We start from the raw sequence: 17,321 nt of genomic DNA, 5'->3' as shown, positions 1-17,321 counted from the left end.
CCAGACCACAGTTATTGCCCTTGGTTGCAAAATAAAGCTTTATTGGCACAACTTGTGATTTTTGACAACTTCAGATGGAGCAATAACAAAATAATAGGTTGCAATCACAGCATAAGAAATCCTTCACGGTAGGGAAGCATACTTTTTGAGTAGATTTTGTGAAAATTCGCGCATGATACAAAACAAGTGCCAGGTGATCCAGATTTTCGCCGAAAAACGACCACCGTGACGGATGACCGTACTGTGCGTTGTGCCCTGACAAAACCGGGAAATTGTATATATTTCCTGTGGATTGAGTTTGCTCAGCAAGTGGAACAGTATGCAAGATAATAATTTCAACTGAAATAAAACGGTCAAACCGGAAGAAAATTTCACTATTTCGTCAAATTCACTGAGTGAAATACCTATTTGCTCATCCACTGTAGTCTTGAGAATCAGTATTTGTACACAAATATGGTTTTAAAAGAAAGTCCCCGATGTGGTTTCCGTAATATTGTCAGCAGTACCACCAAATTTACTGCTGGACCTGTTAGTTAGTATTTATGACCCAATTTATAATATCGTCCTCCGGTAGGGGTGTCACCAGTAAGAAACAAATTGCATCAGAATCCCTGGCAAAATGTAAACATAAAACTTTAGTTTTAAGTCCTAATGCACCGACTTTTCTCATAAAATAAATTGTGTATTAAAACTAACCCGGATTTCATGTAGTGCAATAAGTCAAAATAGATCAAAACACTAAAATGTCAGCACATTTCACGGGAAAAGACTAGTTAAAAAAAGGTTTTCATGTAAAAGCACGAACTTAGTTTCGCAAGTAACATAAAATGTCACTGTGTTCAGAACATGGGCATTATTTGATAAATCTGGACTGTTTATGCAATAAATCCAGGAACAAACACATCTCTCATGCAATTGCCCAATTCTGGGAAATGCAATACGATGTAAAACAAAATGCAATAGAGTACAATGCAATACAGTACAAGTTTATTATCTGAGTGTGGTAAAAAACTTTGATTTTCGTTGGGCTCGTCTTATATAAAGGAACACAGTAAAATGATCGCAGCTTAGCATCCACAAAATCATCAAAATAAAATCAAAAAACTGGAACATATCACGCTCAAATTAAAACACTCACTTCAAACCCACACATCTACTTCTACATTCACACTGAAACACCCACATACACTTTTTTTTTCTTTTTACATTTAGTCAAGTTTTGACTAAATGTTTTAACATAGAGGGGGGAATCGAGACGAGGGTCGTGGTGTATGTGTGTCTGTCTGTCTGTCTGTCTGTCTGTCTGTCTGTGTGTGTGTGTAGAGCGATTCAGACTAAACTACTGGACCGATCTTTATTAAATTTGACATGAGAGTTCCTGGGTATGATATCCTCAGACGTTTTTTTCATTTTTTTTTTATAAATGTCTTTGATGACGTCATATCCGGCTTTTCGTGAAAGTTGAGGCGGCACTGTCACGCTCTCATTTTTCAACCAAATTGGTTGAAATTTTGGCCAAGTAATCTCCGACGATGCCCGGACTTCGGTATTGCATTTCAGCTTGGTGGCTTAAATATTAATTAATGACTTTGGTCATTAAAAATCTGAAAATTGTAAAATAATTATTTTTTTTATAAAACGATCCAAATTTACGTTCATCTTATTCTCCATCATTTTCTCATTCCAAAAACATATAAATATGTTATATTTGGATTAAAAACAAGCTCTGGAAATTAAAAATATAAAAATTATGATCAAAATTAAATTTTCGAAATCAATTTAAAAACACTTTCATCTTATTCCTTGTCGGTTCCTGATTCCAAAAACATATAGATATGATATGTTTGGATTGAAAACACGCTCAGAAAGTTAAAACGAAGAGAGGTACAGAAAAGCGTGCTATCCTTCTTAGCGCAACTACTACCCCGCTCTTCTTGTCAATTTCACTGCCTTTGCCATGAGCGGTGGACTGACGATGCTACGAGTAAACGGCCTTGCTGCGTTGCATTGCGTTCAATTTCATTCTGTGAGTTCGACAGCTACTTGACTAAATGTTGTATTTTCGCCTTACGCGACTTGTTTTCTTTCTTTCCGTCTTTACACCTGTTCCTTGTCTCGTTGTGCTCTCTCACTGCCGGCCTGCCCCGTCCCAGCACTCACTGCTCCATCCACATTTGAATTTTGTTCCGCTGCCAGACTTGTCGATTTTACAGACGCTCCAGGGGGGGATGTCGGGTCGCTGCGGTAGGCTACCCTTGGAAGATGACACTGCACTTCGCCTGAGTCACTTCGACGGTGTACAGTAGTGGGTCTGTCCCGAGCTAACGGACGCAGCCCACTACCTACTATGCCCCCTACTAACGACATTGACTGTTAAGTCGCGGATCCAGACTGAGTGAGCGTCCCCTCCAGAGAGCAGACCGCCACCACGTCCCTCCGTTGACCCCCCAGAACGCCACACGTTGAAGACTGACAGCAGAACTACTATTCAGGGAAGGATCGAACAGGAACACCGAGACCAAGGTCACCATGAGAGCTCCGGGCATGAAGGGCCACAAGAGCAAGGATTATTTATTATTTTGGATGATTAATCAGATTAGAATGATTATAATGATGATGCTTTGGATTACCAATTTGGTTTGAGACTACGTGACAGGGCAGCACTCTACGCTTACTGTCATAATATATCCTGGCGTCAACCAGGCCCGACAACTGCCGCACCGGCGGTGTTGGTCAGGTAAACAGAACCCGAGCACACTCAAAGTCGCATTCGTGAAGTGAATGACACCAGCTGTGTGATCCCAGCCTTCCCATAGGAACCATAGCACTTCCACTCTGGGTAGGAGCCGGCCGTAGCCCGAAAACCCCACATGACCCTGATGACACCCACATATGTATGTGGGTGTTTAAGCTCACATCTACTTCTACTTGCACACTTAAACACCCACATACACTTACATGTCAATGATTCATTGTAATTACATTATAATTTATTTTCAATCAATTCAAATTTCAAGTCGCATTTTAAAACATGGGATTAACTAGCAAAAATACATTTGTAAATTCTTTTCATTGCCTTACTAAATACCGATGTGTTCCTTAAAGCCTAAAATTAGAATGTGCGGTAGGTGTGAGAGACATACACATCTTTCATGAGATCATAATACATCATGGCTCTAAACTCCCTCTTTTGTGAGCTCTTTGACATGAAAGTAAAACATAATGGGTAGCATTCTAAACGAGCTGTTTCCTTTGCAGGGGCAACTTAGAGGAACATGACATTTTGTGTCACTACTGAGGACAGATTACAGTATGCATACGTCGTTATCAATACCATGAGGCATTGTCTGAAGCTTGGTGTCTAAGGTCTTTCAGAACACCCCCAATACATTTGGGAACTATACGGACTCATGAAGACAATGAACAACGAAAGTGGGACCGGTTTTCGTTTTCTTTGCATTAAAAGAGAATTAAGCAAGGGCTTCATATGTAACACAAGCACACACAGTTCAAGAACACAAACTAAACACATACAAAACAAAAATAATATGAGAAAAAAGAAAGAAATGTATACGTAATCAACTGCAATCAGATCAAGCTAACAAACAAACCTTGCAGCATCATGCACCAAAATCTTAGGCACCATGAAAGACTGTTTTGAGTTCATGGCACACAATTGAGTAGGGTCAGTTTCACACATCATCATTTGACCGATGTGTTCCGTGACGACCGTAGAAACCTCGAGTTGACCCAAGAAGTCTCTACCTGTGAGTACAATCGTCCAATGAAATGATCCCTCCCCTCACTCTGCCAATAAAACTTTTGGAGACCCGTGTCCCGGTAGCGGAAGTAGATAGAAATAAGTTCGTCGTAGCGAGAGCGAGGCGGACGGTCGGCGAAGAGATGCCACTCTAGGAGAACCTGTGGAATGGACTGGAACAGACCCTCCGTGGACAGAATGTCTTGCACTACGTCCCACTCGTAGCCTTCGATGTCCATTTTTAACAAGGTGAGGGCCCCCTGAAAAACAGCGAAGAAGGCACATGAACCTTGGACTGAAGGTCAGCTTTGATCTCATCCAGTTCTTGGCTGCTCCAATGTTTCCCCGTCCTGGCGTTTCTGTATTGCTCCAGCTCTATTTGCAACACGTTCTAGACTGATTCAGCTCTATGTTGCCCCGCTTGAGAGAAGAGAGAAATTCAAGTTTTACGCCTTCGCGGCAAAGCCATTAGGGGCATGTTCCCGGGTTTTAACCCGACTTTAGATGAGATACACAAGTGTATATGCGTGTTTATGTGGTATCAGCCATCTGCACTTATGGCAAAATGACCGAGGTCTATTACGTGCCACTGTGGTGACACGGGGGTGGGATATGGATACCATCTCTGGGTCTGCACATAAAGTTGATCCGTGTCCGCCCGGCCCGGATTCGAACCTGCGACCTTACGATCACAAGTCTAGTGCTCTACCACATGAGCTACCCGGGCCCCCTCCCCGCGTCTATAGTGCCACAGCTTTTCATATCGCCTCCCTTGCATGCTGTCCCAACATTGCACAGGTTTTATACTGCTCCAGCTCTATGCTGCCCCGCTCCTTTTGTGCAACGTGCTCAGCCTTTATACTGCCCTGCTGCTACATATGCTTGACTGCTTTGGTTATACATTGCACAGGGTCTCTATTGCTCCAGCTTTATACTACCTCGGCCGCCCTACCTTGCTCCAGCTTTATTCTACCCCGCTTTCATATTGCTACAGCTGTACATTGCCCTATTCTTATACTGCCCAAATTTTATGTTGCACAGGGTCTATACTGCTCCAGCTTTATTCTACCCCGCTTTCATATTGCTACAGCTGTATATTTCCCTATTCTTATACTGCCTAAAATCTATGTTGCACAGGATCTATACTGCTCCAGCTTTTTCCTACCCTGTTTTGATATTGCTACAGCTGTATATTGCCCTATACCGCCCCAAACCTACGTTGCACAGTTTCTTGCTTGCTCGAGCTCCATATTGCTCCGGTTCTACATTGTCACGCTCTATAACCCCACCTTCGTCGCACAGCTTTGATACTTACACTGCTCCAATTCTATATTGCCCTGATGTAACTTGATATTGTCACAGTTTCACATTGCCCTAGCTCTATGTTGCACAGGTTCTATACTGCTCCAGCTCCATATTACCCTTGTCTCATCTCCACACACACACACACACACACACACACACACATTCCTACACACGTATAAACACTTGCACATGTATACAAGCACATTGACTTTCAACTTTTAACGAATAAATGCATAGTTAAACCAATCAACCATCCAGCCAACCAACCAATAATTGGCCAGCAAGGTTCCGTTCTTACACAGAATTGAAACTCTGTAAAGTATGTTCACACTCACTGGGGCATGACCTAGTTCCTTCATGATGGATTCGAGGCGGCGCATGCGCCAAGTGGTAGGAGACCGGACGTAACCATCAATGCGAGGCTGGAAATGGTCGTCGTCTTTCCCCGAAAGGCCGGTTGTTTTGAAATACACTCTCTCTGCGTGTTTTTGTTCAGATATATTCATGCTGAAAGACAAAATACAGAAAACTCACTGAAAGAATTAGTAATTTCCAGAGATTCTTCTCTGATTTAGAAGGGAATTATATTTAATTGGATTGAATTGAATTGAACATATTGAAGTTAGAACTCTGTGACTGGAAGTACACGGACCTTGTTCTGAGCTTTTTACGGGTGATAAACTGATGTGTGAATTGTACCTGTTGGCGATATTCCATTATTTTTATTGTTGTAGACCTATATCCCCCCCCCCCCCCCACCCCACTCCCTTCCCTCCCCAAGTGTCCTATAAAAGAGCAATTCGTTTTAAAATTAGCGACATTTGATGGATTTCCTGTTTGTCGGTCGGTTGTTGTCTTTGAATATAAGTCATGGTCTCCTCGTCAGTCTACCCGTGAGGTTTGCTTACCATGATAGTCTTGTGACAGTAAAAACTCTTCACTAAGTGAAACATACTCACTTAACCCCTGCCTTCTTTAGCGCGAATCCCATAATTCAAATCAATCCCACTGAAGATGTGTGTATCAAATAGTTGTATAGATTCCCGCCATGGGCAGTGCGATCTTCGTCTAAACACACTCTCGTGGTCACCATCTTCACTCACTTCAAGAACATTCTAATCAGCCCCACTGCCTGCCTCAAAGCAATCCCCGAACCTTTCCATTTCCATGATGTATCCTCCTGAACACTCATTGTATACATTCTGCCCGCCCCAAAGCCATCCCAACCCCTTTCCTCTTCCATATCTCCGTCAAAGCCCCATTTTAATACAACCAGTTACTGCCAAAGACGGAAACATTGAAGATGATTACTTGAAATTATTAATACAAACCACACGGAGTCGCACCTTGGGTCAAATGAATAGACTGTACACCCATAGGCCGCCATAGCATCATCAAAGCTAAAGTCAAAATTTATTCTGGAAAAGACATACAGTACACTTTGAGGATTAAAACAACAACGATATTCCTCACATGATACAATGAGCACATCTGTTCTAAAAAGCGAAAAAAACAAGCAGACAGAGTAAAACCTGTACACCGCAACTTAAAGCGGGTGACGTGGGTGCTGATAACAATCTGTTTCCCTGGATCCAAAGGTCCATTTCCAAGTTTGATCGTGCACTGTTGTGAGATTCTGTTCAGAGAGAGAGAAAGAGAGAGAGAGAGAGAGAGAGAGAGAGAGAGAGAGAGAGAGAGAGAGAGAGAGAGAGAGAGAGGGGGGGGGCAGAGAGAAAGAGAGAGAAAGAGAGAGAGAGAGAGAAAGGGGGGGGGGGCAGAGAGAGAGAGAGAGAGGGGGGGGACAGAGAGAGAGAGAGAGAGAGAGAGAGAGAGAGAGAGAGGGGGGGGGGGGGGGCGGGGGGACAGAGAGAGAATTGAATTGAATTGAACTTTATTTAACAAGGATTAAGATTTAAGGCTACGCCTTTTCTTACAATCTGTCCTTGGGACGCATAGATACACAATTATATAATTAAAATTAAAAAGTTAAAACGTTAACCAACAAAAGAGGTCGGAAAATTTCAGCACGTGATAATAAAGATGACGATGATGATGATGATGACGACGATGATGATGATAATGATGATGATGATGAAGATTAGGCATAAAGAGCATACATATGTGGTTATTCATAAAATCAAATGCATACTATGCAGGTAATTATAAATACAAGCTGGTAGCAATCGAACATGTAGCAATAGTACAACAAAAATATGTTCAGAAAATACAATGCACAGCATATCTTTGACGTAATACTAAGTGTGGTAAATCAAAAGGCGTTAAACTACTCAGACATTAAGTGGTTTTTAACACATTTTTTAAAACTATTTAATGACTTTAAGTGCTTAGGATGATGGAAGTGAATTCCAAACTGAAGTACCCGAAAAAGCAAGACTGGTCTTATACAGGTCAATTCGTGGAATCGGTGGGATCAAGTTGACCGACCCATATCTGTGGGTAGCTTTATTAAATAATGATGTAATGTAAATCGGCACTTTACCGTAATACAATTTGTGCATGAAAATGGCTTTGTTTAACTTGAGATGCTTTTCCAGTGGAAGAAAGTTAAGCATTTTTAATTTCATATCTGTTGAGGCATTATCCTTTACGATGAGTTTGGCCGAGCGACGATAGAGAGTCTAACTTTTTCAAGTGGACATCACTGCTGCCATCCCAGAGCGTCGAAACATAATTAATGTGAGGCATTACATGAGCATGGTGGAACATTTCCAGAGTCCTTCTGTCCGTAAATTGCTTTAACTTGGATAGGAGGAAAACGTTCTTGGCTACTTTCTTGCAGATATGCTGTAATTGTGCCTGCCACTTGAATTCACAATCAATAATTACCCCTAAAACGCGATGCTGTTGAACTTGTTCAATTGATTGCGTACCAATAGTAAGATTTAGTTTGAGTGGAGAAATCTGGTGTTTTTGTCTGGTTGCAATTACCATACTTTTAGTTTTTATTGGATGGACAAGCATAGCATTAGCACTACACCAGTTATTTACATCGTGAAGGGAAGGAGGACTCTATTACTGGAACAGATTTTCCACTTGCATGAAGAGAAAAATCGTCAGCAAAAAAATCACTTCTTACATTGCTATCAGAAATGTGCAGTGGCAGATCATTGATATACAGACAGAACAAGATCGGCCCAAGCACTGAACCTTGAGGCACCCCGCATTTCACAGTCTCCTCAGTAGATATTTTACAGTTTAGGGCAGTATATTGAGATCTGTCATGTAAATAGGAAGCAAAGAAGTTACACACTGAACTGTTTCTGACATACAACGGTAATTTCTTCAATAGAATTGAATGATCAACAAGATCAAACGCTTTTTTAAAGTCGAGAAACACAGCAACACTGATTTCAGATCGGTTTGTTGCAGACAACCAGGTGTCGCATAGAGTGGTAAGGGCGCTGTGACAAGAGTGATTTGTTCGAAAACCAGACTGAAATTGATGGAAAAGGTTTCTGCTTTCTATGTACGCGAGCAAATGTTTGTGAATATGTTTTTCCAATGGTTTGGATAAAATGGGTAATAAGGAAATGGGTCTAAAATTATTTGGGTCGGATAAATTTCCGCCTTTATGGAGTGGAATTACTTTTGCTCTCTTTAACAAACTAGGCACAGTATTTTGCTTTATGCAGAGATTATACACATAGGTGAGTGGCTCCACAATATATGGTAGAGCTAATTTGGCCAAGTAAGGAGGAATCTTATGCGGACCCATGGACTTTTTATTCTCAAGGCCTTCTAGCACCTTACCTACCTCATGCACTTCCATGTCTGGAATAGTAAAAAAATCGTCTGGTTTACATTTCTGATTACAAAAATCATGTAATTTTGAGAAAGAGACTTCAATGTCAGAATCAGGACTGTCGCAATTTGCAGATTCATTTAGCCTATTGGCAAGGGACACAAAATGGTTATTAAAATCTTCAGGGGAGATGGTTGTGGCAGACCGATTTGAGTTCTGTTTAGATTTACCTAATATGTTATTAACAGCACACCAAACAGTTGCAATATCTTTCTTGTCCTCGATTAATGTATTAAAATAGTTTGCTTTTGCTTGACGTGTTAATTCTGTCACTTTATTCCTTTGTTTCTTAAAATCAGACTTCATGTTGTTTGCTTTGCAAAAATCACGCAGGGACATGGCTTCTATAATCTGTTCCGTCAACCATGGGGGAAGTGATGGATATTTCACTCTGACGTAGTGGGGCATGCTTATCCACTATAGGATAAAATATATCTAAAAGGGCGCCCAACGCCTCGTCAGCAACAACATCCCAAAAAAGACTGTGAAGGTGTACGCGAACAATAAACCATGGATTACTAAGGACATCAAGGCTAGGCTATCATAAATGAGAAGAAAATTAACTTCCAGGACAAAGAAAAACGAAAGAACATACAGAAGAAACTGAATACTGTGATACAGGAAGGGAAGAGACAATATAAAGAGAAAATAGAAGAAAATTTCAAGGACAACAATATGAAGAGGGTGTGGGAGGGTATGAAGATGATGAGTGGGTACACGGGTAAGAAGGGTAGTGGCAAGGGTGGCTCTGTTCCAAGTGACTATGACGTGAACGATCTCAACGCGTTTTACAAACGGTTTGACAGGCATGATTTCAGCCAGACCAGGACTGAACTGACCGATCGACTCGTGAACACTCCTATGAATGAGCAGGGCGAAATCATGTCTGTGACTGAGGAAGATGTTGTGAAACAGCTCAAGAAGTCTAATGCTAAGAAGGCAGCAGGCCCGGATGGTATTACACCAAAAGTCCTAAATTTTTGTGCTGAGCAGCTTTGCTCAATTCTCACTGTGATTTTCAACATGTCTCTGTCACAGTCAAAAATCCCATCCCTTTGGAAAACATCTTGCATCGTCCCAGTTCCAAAGAAAACCCCGGTCAAAGTGATGAACGACCTGCGACCTGTAGCATTGACTTCTGCTGTCATGAAGGTTCTTGAGCGACTAGTATTAGTGAAGCTTCAGGTGCTTACCGCGGAGTTTATGGATCCGTGGCAGTTTGCCTATAGAAAGGGTAGAAGTGTTGAGGATGCCGTTTTACATGTGTTGCACAGTATCTATTCTCATCTGGATAAACCTGGAGCATGTGTTAGACTGATGTTTTTTGACTTTTCTAGCGCGTTCAATACGATACAGCCTCACCTTCTTGCTGAAAAGCTACTGAAGATGAAAATTAGCGTTCCAACTGTACTGTGGGTCACAGACTATCTGACCAACCGACCCCAGTTTGTTAGGGCTGGTATTGTACCATCTAATGGCCCGAACACAAACACCGGTGCTCCGCAGACCGTGCTATCTAGTGTACTGAATACCAACACAGGAGCTCCGCAGGGAACAGTATTGTCACCTTTTCTGTTCTCCCTGTATACTGCTGACTGCAGGAGTTCTCACGGGTCGTGCTTCATCGACAAATTTGCTGACGATACTGGACTTACAGGACAGATTACTGACGACAATGACACACACTACAGACAAGAACTTAGCAGCTTTGTGGACTGGTGCGACGAGAATTACCTGGACTTGAACACAGGAAAAACTAAAGAAATGATTTTTGACACTAGAAGAAAAAAGGTAGCACACAAGCCTATCGTGATAGCTGGTGTTGAAGTCGAACAGGTTGAAAGCTATCGCTACCTAGGTGTAGTGATCGACAACAAGCTGTCTTGGCATGCCAACACTGACCAAATCTTGAAGAAAGCGCACACGCGCATGTACTGTCTAAGGAAGCTTAGATCGTTCTCTGTTCGTAATGACATCCTGCAGATGTTCTATCTGTCCACTGTTGGTAGCGTGTTGACATATGCATGTGTGTGCTGGGGGGGTAACCTTAGTAAACAGGATAGTGACAGGCTAGAAAAGCTAGTCAAGAAGGCTGGATCTGTTGTAGGCAGGAAACAAGAGACCATTGAATCAGTTTGCCAGAGACGACTGACTGACCGACTGACCTCAATTTTGGCTGACGAGACACACCCACTGAAACCTGAATTTGACTCTCGACGCATTGACAGGAGTGGTAGACTGAGGGCTATGGTTGCTAGAACGTCACGTTTCCGCAATTCTTTTGTTCCCAGAGCTATCCATGCTTTCAACCAATCACATGTTAGAGGCCTCTATCATGTTTCTCTGTCATAATTATTACTGTACTCTGTTGCTGGGTTATCTGTAATGTATGTATTTTTAGTAACTGTATTACCGTAGTTCAAATGTGCGGTGTTCTAGTCGACATGTGGTGCTTTGTATACCTTGTGTGTGCGTGGATGTGGAGGTGGACTCTTGGACGTCTTTTTGTTATCGGAATTATGGTTTTTGTTAAATTGTATTGCTGTTGCTGTTGTTGTTGTGTGAGTGAGTTGTGTGTTGGCAGACTTGACTTGACGGATGACTGTTTGCGTTAGTGAGACTGTGATCATACTCATAATAATCATACTCACCTATTTTCTTATGATGTTTTTATTTTTATTATGCATTCTTATTCTTTTGATTGGAAATGAGTATTGTTACAATTTAATTTCCATATGGATTAATAAAATTGAGTTGAGTTGAGTTGAGTTGAGTTGATTAAACACAGAGGAAAATGGTGCTAAACTGAGATCAAAGAAGAACTTGGTTTCATCAAACGTTTTAAAGCTTCTATATTCAATAGTTGTATGGCCCTTGTGCACCGGCTTAGAGAGAGAGAGAGAGAGAGAGAGAGAGAGAGAGAGAGAGAGAGAGAGAGAGAGAGAGAGAGAGAGAGAGAGAGGAGAGAGAGAGAGAGAGAGAGAGAGAGAGAGAGAGAGAGGGGGGGCACAGAGAGAGAGAGAGAGAGAGAGAGAGAAAGAGAGAGAGAGAGAGAGAGAGAGAGAGGGGGGGGACAGAGAGAGAGAGAGAGAAGGGGGACAGAGAGAGAGAGAGAGAGAGAGAGAGAAAGAGGGGGGACAGAGAGAGAGAGAGAGAGAGAGAGAGAGAGAGAGAGAGAGAGAGAGCGAGAGAGAGATTTTACCCAAAGGAGTAGACAGTGCAGTTGTTTTTGGGAAAGAGTTCAGGGTCGAAACACACAATTCTGTTTCCCATCCATCTGCTGTCCACACACTTGTAGTCTATCTTTTCCAGCTCCCTGCACATAGTTAGATAGATTGCTTTTTTTAATACTCATTCATAAATAAGGAAGAATTAGAAAAAAAAGCAAATGCTCAAACGCCTCACCTTTATTATAATATGAATCAAACACAAATCATCTGCTGCTGTAGCTCAACAAACATTGACGAAATGATAAATTCCTACTTTTACCCGATTTCGACACCACAGCGACATTGAAAAATGACCAGGTTGAACTAGACTTGGCTCATGTGCAAATCCTGGAAGCTTGGGGAGTTACAAAAATATAGGTCCAAAAAGTTCAAGAAAATGATTTTTTTTAACCCAAAGTTGACCCCCATCGTGACCTTGAAAGTTTGTTTGAAAGCCATCAAAACACGAATTTCAAAGCTGATGCTTCAACCACGTTGAAGAAAATTATGTTTTAATTCTTTGACTTGACTGAATAATTTCGCTCTGACCTCGACAAGGGTCAACCAGACTTGGGTCAAGTCCGAGGTCATTGAACATTAGAAATGTAATATATTTCAAACCTCTGAGTTTAAAATTGTTCAAGGAGTTAATAATTTTTCCATATTTAGACCGTGAACACGACTCCGCTGTGACCTTGAATTTGATGAAGGTAAACCTGATTTGCCATGGACATCAACAAATTCTACCAGTGTTTAACGTTTCACAGCTATGGCAGTAATAACATCCGCAAAAACCGAAACGTAAAGTTTGTTTACTTCGGACAGCAGGCTGGACAGCCCAAACACTGCTCGATCATTACTAAGAGTCTTCTGATTATTGGGGTCAAAAATGAGAAAAAATGGTGCAAAGCAAATGCGTTCTTTGAAAGAGGGCTCAACAAGGACTTGCAGTTGACTCATAAAGCAGTCATAATTGTGTATATATGTGCGTTACATCTATCCGACAAGAGAAGCCCCCGTCGCGATATAACCTTCGTGGTTGAAAACGACGTTAAACACCAAATAAACAAATAAACAGACAAGAGAAGCCGCGAAATTACGTCCCCTGAATAAAATCGTGCCATTGACGGACGCAGCCAGAAAAAAGTAGGACTTTCAAGGGATATTGTGTGCCTGTTGAAGTGTTTCTTTAGCACACAAAAAGACAGAACATTATTACGAAATGTGTCAAATGATCATGATGCAGTATGCGAAGTCTGTTGGTTCTCGGTCATTCGGCTACAGCTGTGGTTATCATTAAGCTTCTGTAGTGCATTTCAGTTTGCAATCAACACAAAGCTCACCCTTCCAGGATGCACAGAATTAGTTACCGATAAGGATCTTCAGTGTATGTCAGTGTGAAAACCAACACAAAGCTCATCCTCCCAAATAACAATAATAATGACAACACTATTGTTCCTTAAAATGAGCACATTAAAATGGAAAATGTTCTTGGACGCATCCACCTGCCTCTTTACGATTCAAGATACTCATTGTAATACGAATTATTTGGACATAGTAATACGGCATAAAGCATGCATTGCTTTCGTAACCAATAACGATCTTCAGCGAATGTCGGTGTGCGAACAACACAACGCTCACCCTTCAAGCATACAGAGCTTTTCCCACCACTCCTGGTTCTTCGGTTGCCATAGCGATAGGTCTTCCGCTGAAAAACAACGCAAATCGATTCTGTTAATCTTTATTTGTTGACAGGTAGAGAGAGGAGTGACGGAGAGGAGAGAGAGAAAGAGAGAGAGAGAGAGAGAGAGAGAGAGAGAGAGAGAGAGAGAGAGAGAGAGAGAGAGAGAGAGAGAGAGAGAGAGAGATGGTCAGAGACTCGCAGACAATCAAAAGGTCGGACTAGCAAAGAGGCAGACAGACTGACAAACAAACCAACTGACGGACGTTCTTCGCAGATAGATAGATTTATTTGCATCTGTTCGACGAGAGAAATAATTGACGCACAACAAGAGCACCCTAATCAAAAACTGAAAGGAAAGAAGTAAAGAAGACTGGTGTCTTTTATAAAAGCTTGAGCAATATCAAGAAAGGTTGATCTTGATCGTTAAAGATTAATCCCAGGAATTCAGTTTCGTCGTCTTTTTCTCTTTTTTTTCTTCTTTTACTTGTTGTACGTGGTCTTTACTAGGGAACGCATTCGTTTTGCTACTATTCTTTTTATAAACGCGGGACCAACACTGTTTACATTTAACAAGTAAAAATAGGGTAAAGCCGACCATCTGACCTATTCACTCTCGGCATTTGTATTCAAACCAGTAAAAGACGGAGTAATTACGCAATCCCTCTTTGACTTCATGTTTTCCTTTACATTACTGTAATGATTTATTGTCACATAAATGAATATTCGCTTACGTAATCACAATAATGGACGGATTCCGGAAATAACTCTGTCGGGTTTGTATGGGTTGTGAAAGAGTGAATACCCTTGTTTTTAGTGAGACAAACAATCCACGGACCAATTACTAGCGAGAGGTGTGTTTGAAATACGTACAGAAGGAGCAATTAAGTGTAGATTATTTGTCTCACTAAAAGTAAAAGCAAGGGTATTCACTCTTTCACAACCAATACAAACCCGACAGAGTTATTTCTGAACATCGTCTATTGTATCGTCAATGTTACCTCGCCACACTGAGCAGGCGTCTTTGCCCATCCACAGCTGCAGTCGAGGGAAGTTTGCCACCACGAGAGCGCTGCGGGTGAGCAGGAAAAGCGTGACTGTCAGCAGAGCCAGGAACTTGATCCGTCTGTCCAGCTGAGCCACCCTGGACCCAAACTGCGTCACATACTTGGTCACTGTCTGCATGCTAAGGCTGGCGGGGCGAAATAAACAAAATAAAATTAGACAAAGCCGTGGAGTGAGGGAGGGAGGGAGAGAGAGAGAGAGAGAGACAGAGAGAGAGAGAAAGAGAGAGAGACAGAGAGACAGAGAGAGAGAGACGGAGAGAGAGAGAGACACACACACACACACTCACACACACATACGCGCGCACTCACGCGCGCGCACACACGCACGCACGCACACACAAACACGCACGCTCACACACACACACACACACCGTTACACACACACACACACACACACACACACATGCTGAAACCCGCAATTTTCAAGATCCGCTAACGTCCACCAATTTTGTTGTTGATATCTACTGAGACTCAGCATGTACCCTCTACATCCACTGAAATTCGGTGCGTAAACTCTACATATGATATCAAAAAACAAGAAAGGTAAGTTGTTGGAACGTTTGTTATTGACAAAACAATACGTTACACTTACAGTCTCAAATATATTGACCCAACGGTCTTTTAAATCATTCGCTTGTGACTTCCTGGCAAGCGGCCGAACATTCCATCAAGATACGTTTTTGTCACTAAATGTTTGTCTGAAAGACCGTTGGGTCGATATATTTCTGACTGTAACGTGATTGTTTTGTCAATAACAAACGTTCCAACAACTTACCATTCTTGTTTTTTTATTCTGAATTTTGGAACGTTGGCAGTCTCTTTGTTTTTGGATTTATTTCCACATACGATATTCAAAACAGCGACCAGAGCTGTATGTAGGCATGTTAGACTTAGAGCACAGGAGCTTGTGTCAAAGCGCCGGTGGATCTACTCCTGTATCCTTCCTGCACTATTACTGCTAGTATTCACTACGACTAGTAGTAATAGTAGGAAGGATATATATACATACAGGAAGGATGTGTGTTGGAGAATCTTAAAGCGTATGGATAATTTATCATCTTAGAGCCCAAATAGGTTATGAGTAAAATAACGAATAACAACTTCAATACACATATCGGCAATAAAAGCCTGAAATCTGACTAGGCGAAGTCGACTTCGCGAATTCTACTGCATTGAGCTCGCTGCACGAAGCTTTGGCACTGAACTTTCGGTAAAAATTCTTCGCGAATTCACCTTCGGGCACACTTCAGAATGACCCTGAGCCGAGCAGTCTGTCCTTCTATTGAGCAAGACGGCCTTCCGCAGAGGAGAACACTTTCTATACACGTTCCATACTAGTCTTATGGAACACACTCGCAATAGCATCTAACATTACCTGCTATTCAGACTTGGTCGTGTGACAGACGTTTTCTTTCACACGAGATTACGTTGATGTCTAACAAAGCCGTCAGGCTGAGTTTGACATCAGCTAATCGAGTATGGAAGAAAACTCTGTCACACGACCAAGTCTGAATAGCATTTATGTCTCACAGCTTCAACAGAGGAGAGAACAAACACGTTTTGCGTACTCACGCTTTGACAGGCATAACCCCATCAGCCATGATTGTTGAGAGATCTACTTTTTTGACGGAAGTGACCGAACAATTATGAATGACGTCTCGGTATGTGTGAATGACGTCACAGTCACCGTCACAGTCTGTATCAGACATCGACGAGTCATTTATAGTAGCATGGACCATAGATATCCTTGCATGGACCTTTTGAGATTAACTTTTTTTTTTTAATGCGGAACTATTCTCTGGGATTTCAGAAGCCAGAATATATTGTATGTGTTCAAATTGCATCTAAAATAGGTTTGTTGTGATGATTTTAAATACACACATCACTCGGACACGTTTTGTAAAAAAAGTGGGACCCCTCTATTCAAATGTAGAATTGTTAAAACAAAATCATGAAAATTATGAACAAAGTTTATCATATTATTCTGTGTACGAAAAGAGGTTATATTTCAAAAAAAACTATTACAATGAAGAAAATAATTAGAATGTATGTTGTATGAATGCCAGTATTTCACTGTAACATCAGAGACAGCCCCTTTCATCAAAGGCAATTTTAAGTGCCATAAACCCGTTCTCTGTAGTAAATGTTTATGGTAAATACAAATGCAGATATGTTCTATAATCTTTTAGAAGTCAGAAAATATGCCGAAAAACCCTCGAACACTGCCCTAAAATATCACTAATGCGGAAACACACAGTGAGATCTACTTTCACTTTTTGCCTGACCAGAATCTACGAAGAAGATGATGTCACTCGCAAAGCAATACGTCATTACACCGATGACGCCAAACTTGTTTACTTGTCTGATCAGTCTCCCCGTTAAATCTACAGGCTACATTATTTATCAGGTAACTTACCAAACCGGAGTGTGTGTGTGTGTGCGTGTGTGTGTGTGTGTGTGTGTGTGTGTGTGTGTG

The 17,321-nt window shown here is 41.5% G+C and overlaps 1 protein-coding gene across 1 annotated transcript; it reads right to left on the bottom strand.

Moving 5' to 3' along the window:
- Window positions 1-2,075: 2,075 nt before the first annotated feature.
- LOC138970251 (uncharacterized) lies at window positions 2,076-16,463 on the bottom strand. Its single transcript, XM_070342748.1, has 7 exons — window positions 16,418-16,463; window positions 14,780-14,970; window positions 13,739-13,805; window positions 12,091-12,204; window positions 6,412-6,483; window positions 5,401-5,572; window positions 2,076-4,020 (listed from the first exon to the last, which is right to left on the bottom strand). Exons 1-7 carry the CDS (start codon window positions 16,444-16,446, stop codon window positions 3,703-3,705), a joined length of 963 nt encoding a protein of 320 aa, XP_070198849.1. The 5' UTR covers window positions 16,447-16,463; the 3' UTR covers window positions 2,076-3,702.
- Window positions 16,464-17,321: the final 858 nt, after the last annotated feature.

This window comes from Littorina saxatilis, linkage group LG1 (genome assembly GCF_037325665.1).
Source record: "Littorina saxatilis isolate snail1 linkage group LG1, US_GU_Lsax_2.0, whole genome shotgun sequence".
In the NCBI taxonomy this organism is placed as follows: Eukaryota; Metazoa; Mollusca; class Gastropoda; order Littorinimorpha; family Littorinidae; genus Littorina; species Littorina saxatilis.
The sequence above is the reverse complement of the archived record's forward strand: the minus strand, read 5'-3'. Positions and strand labels throughout refer to the sequence as shown.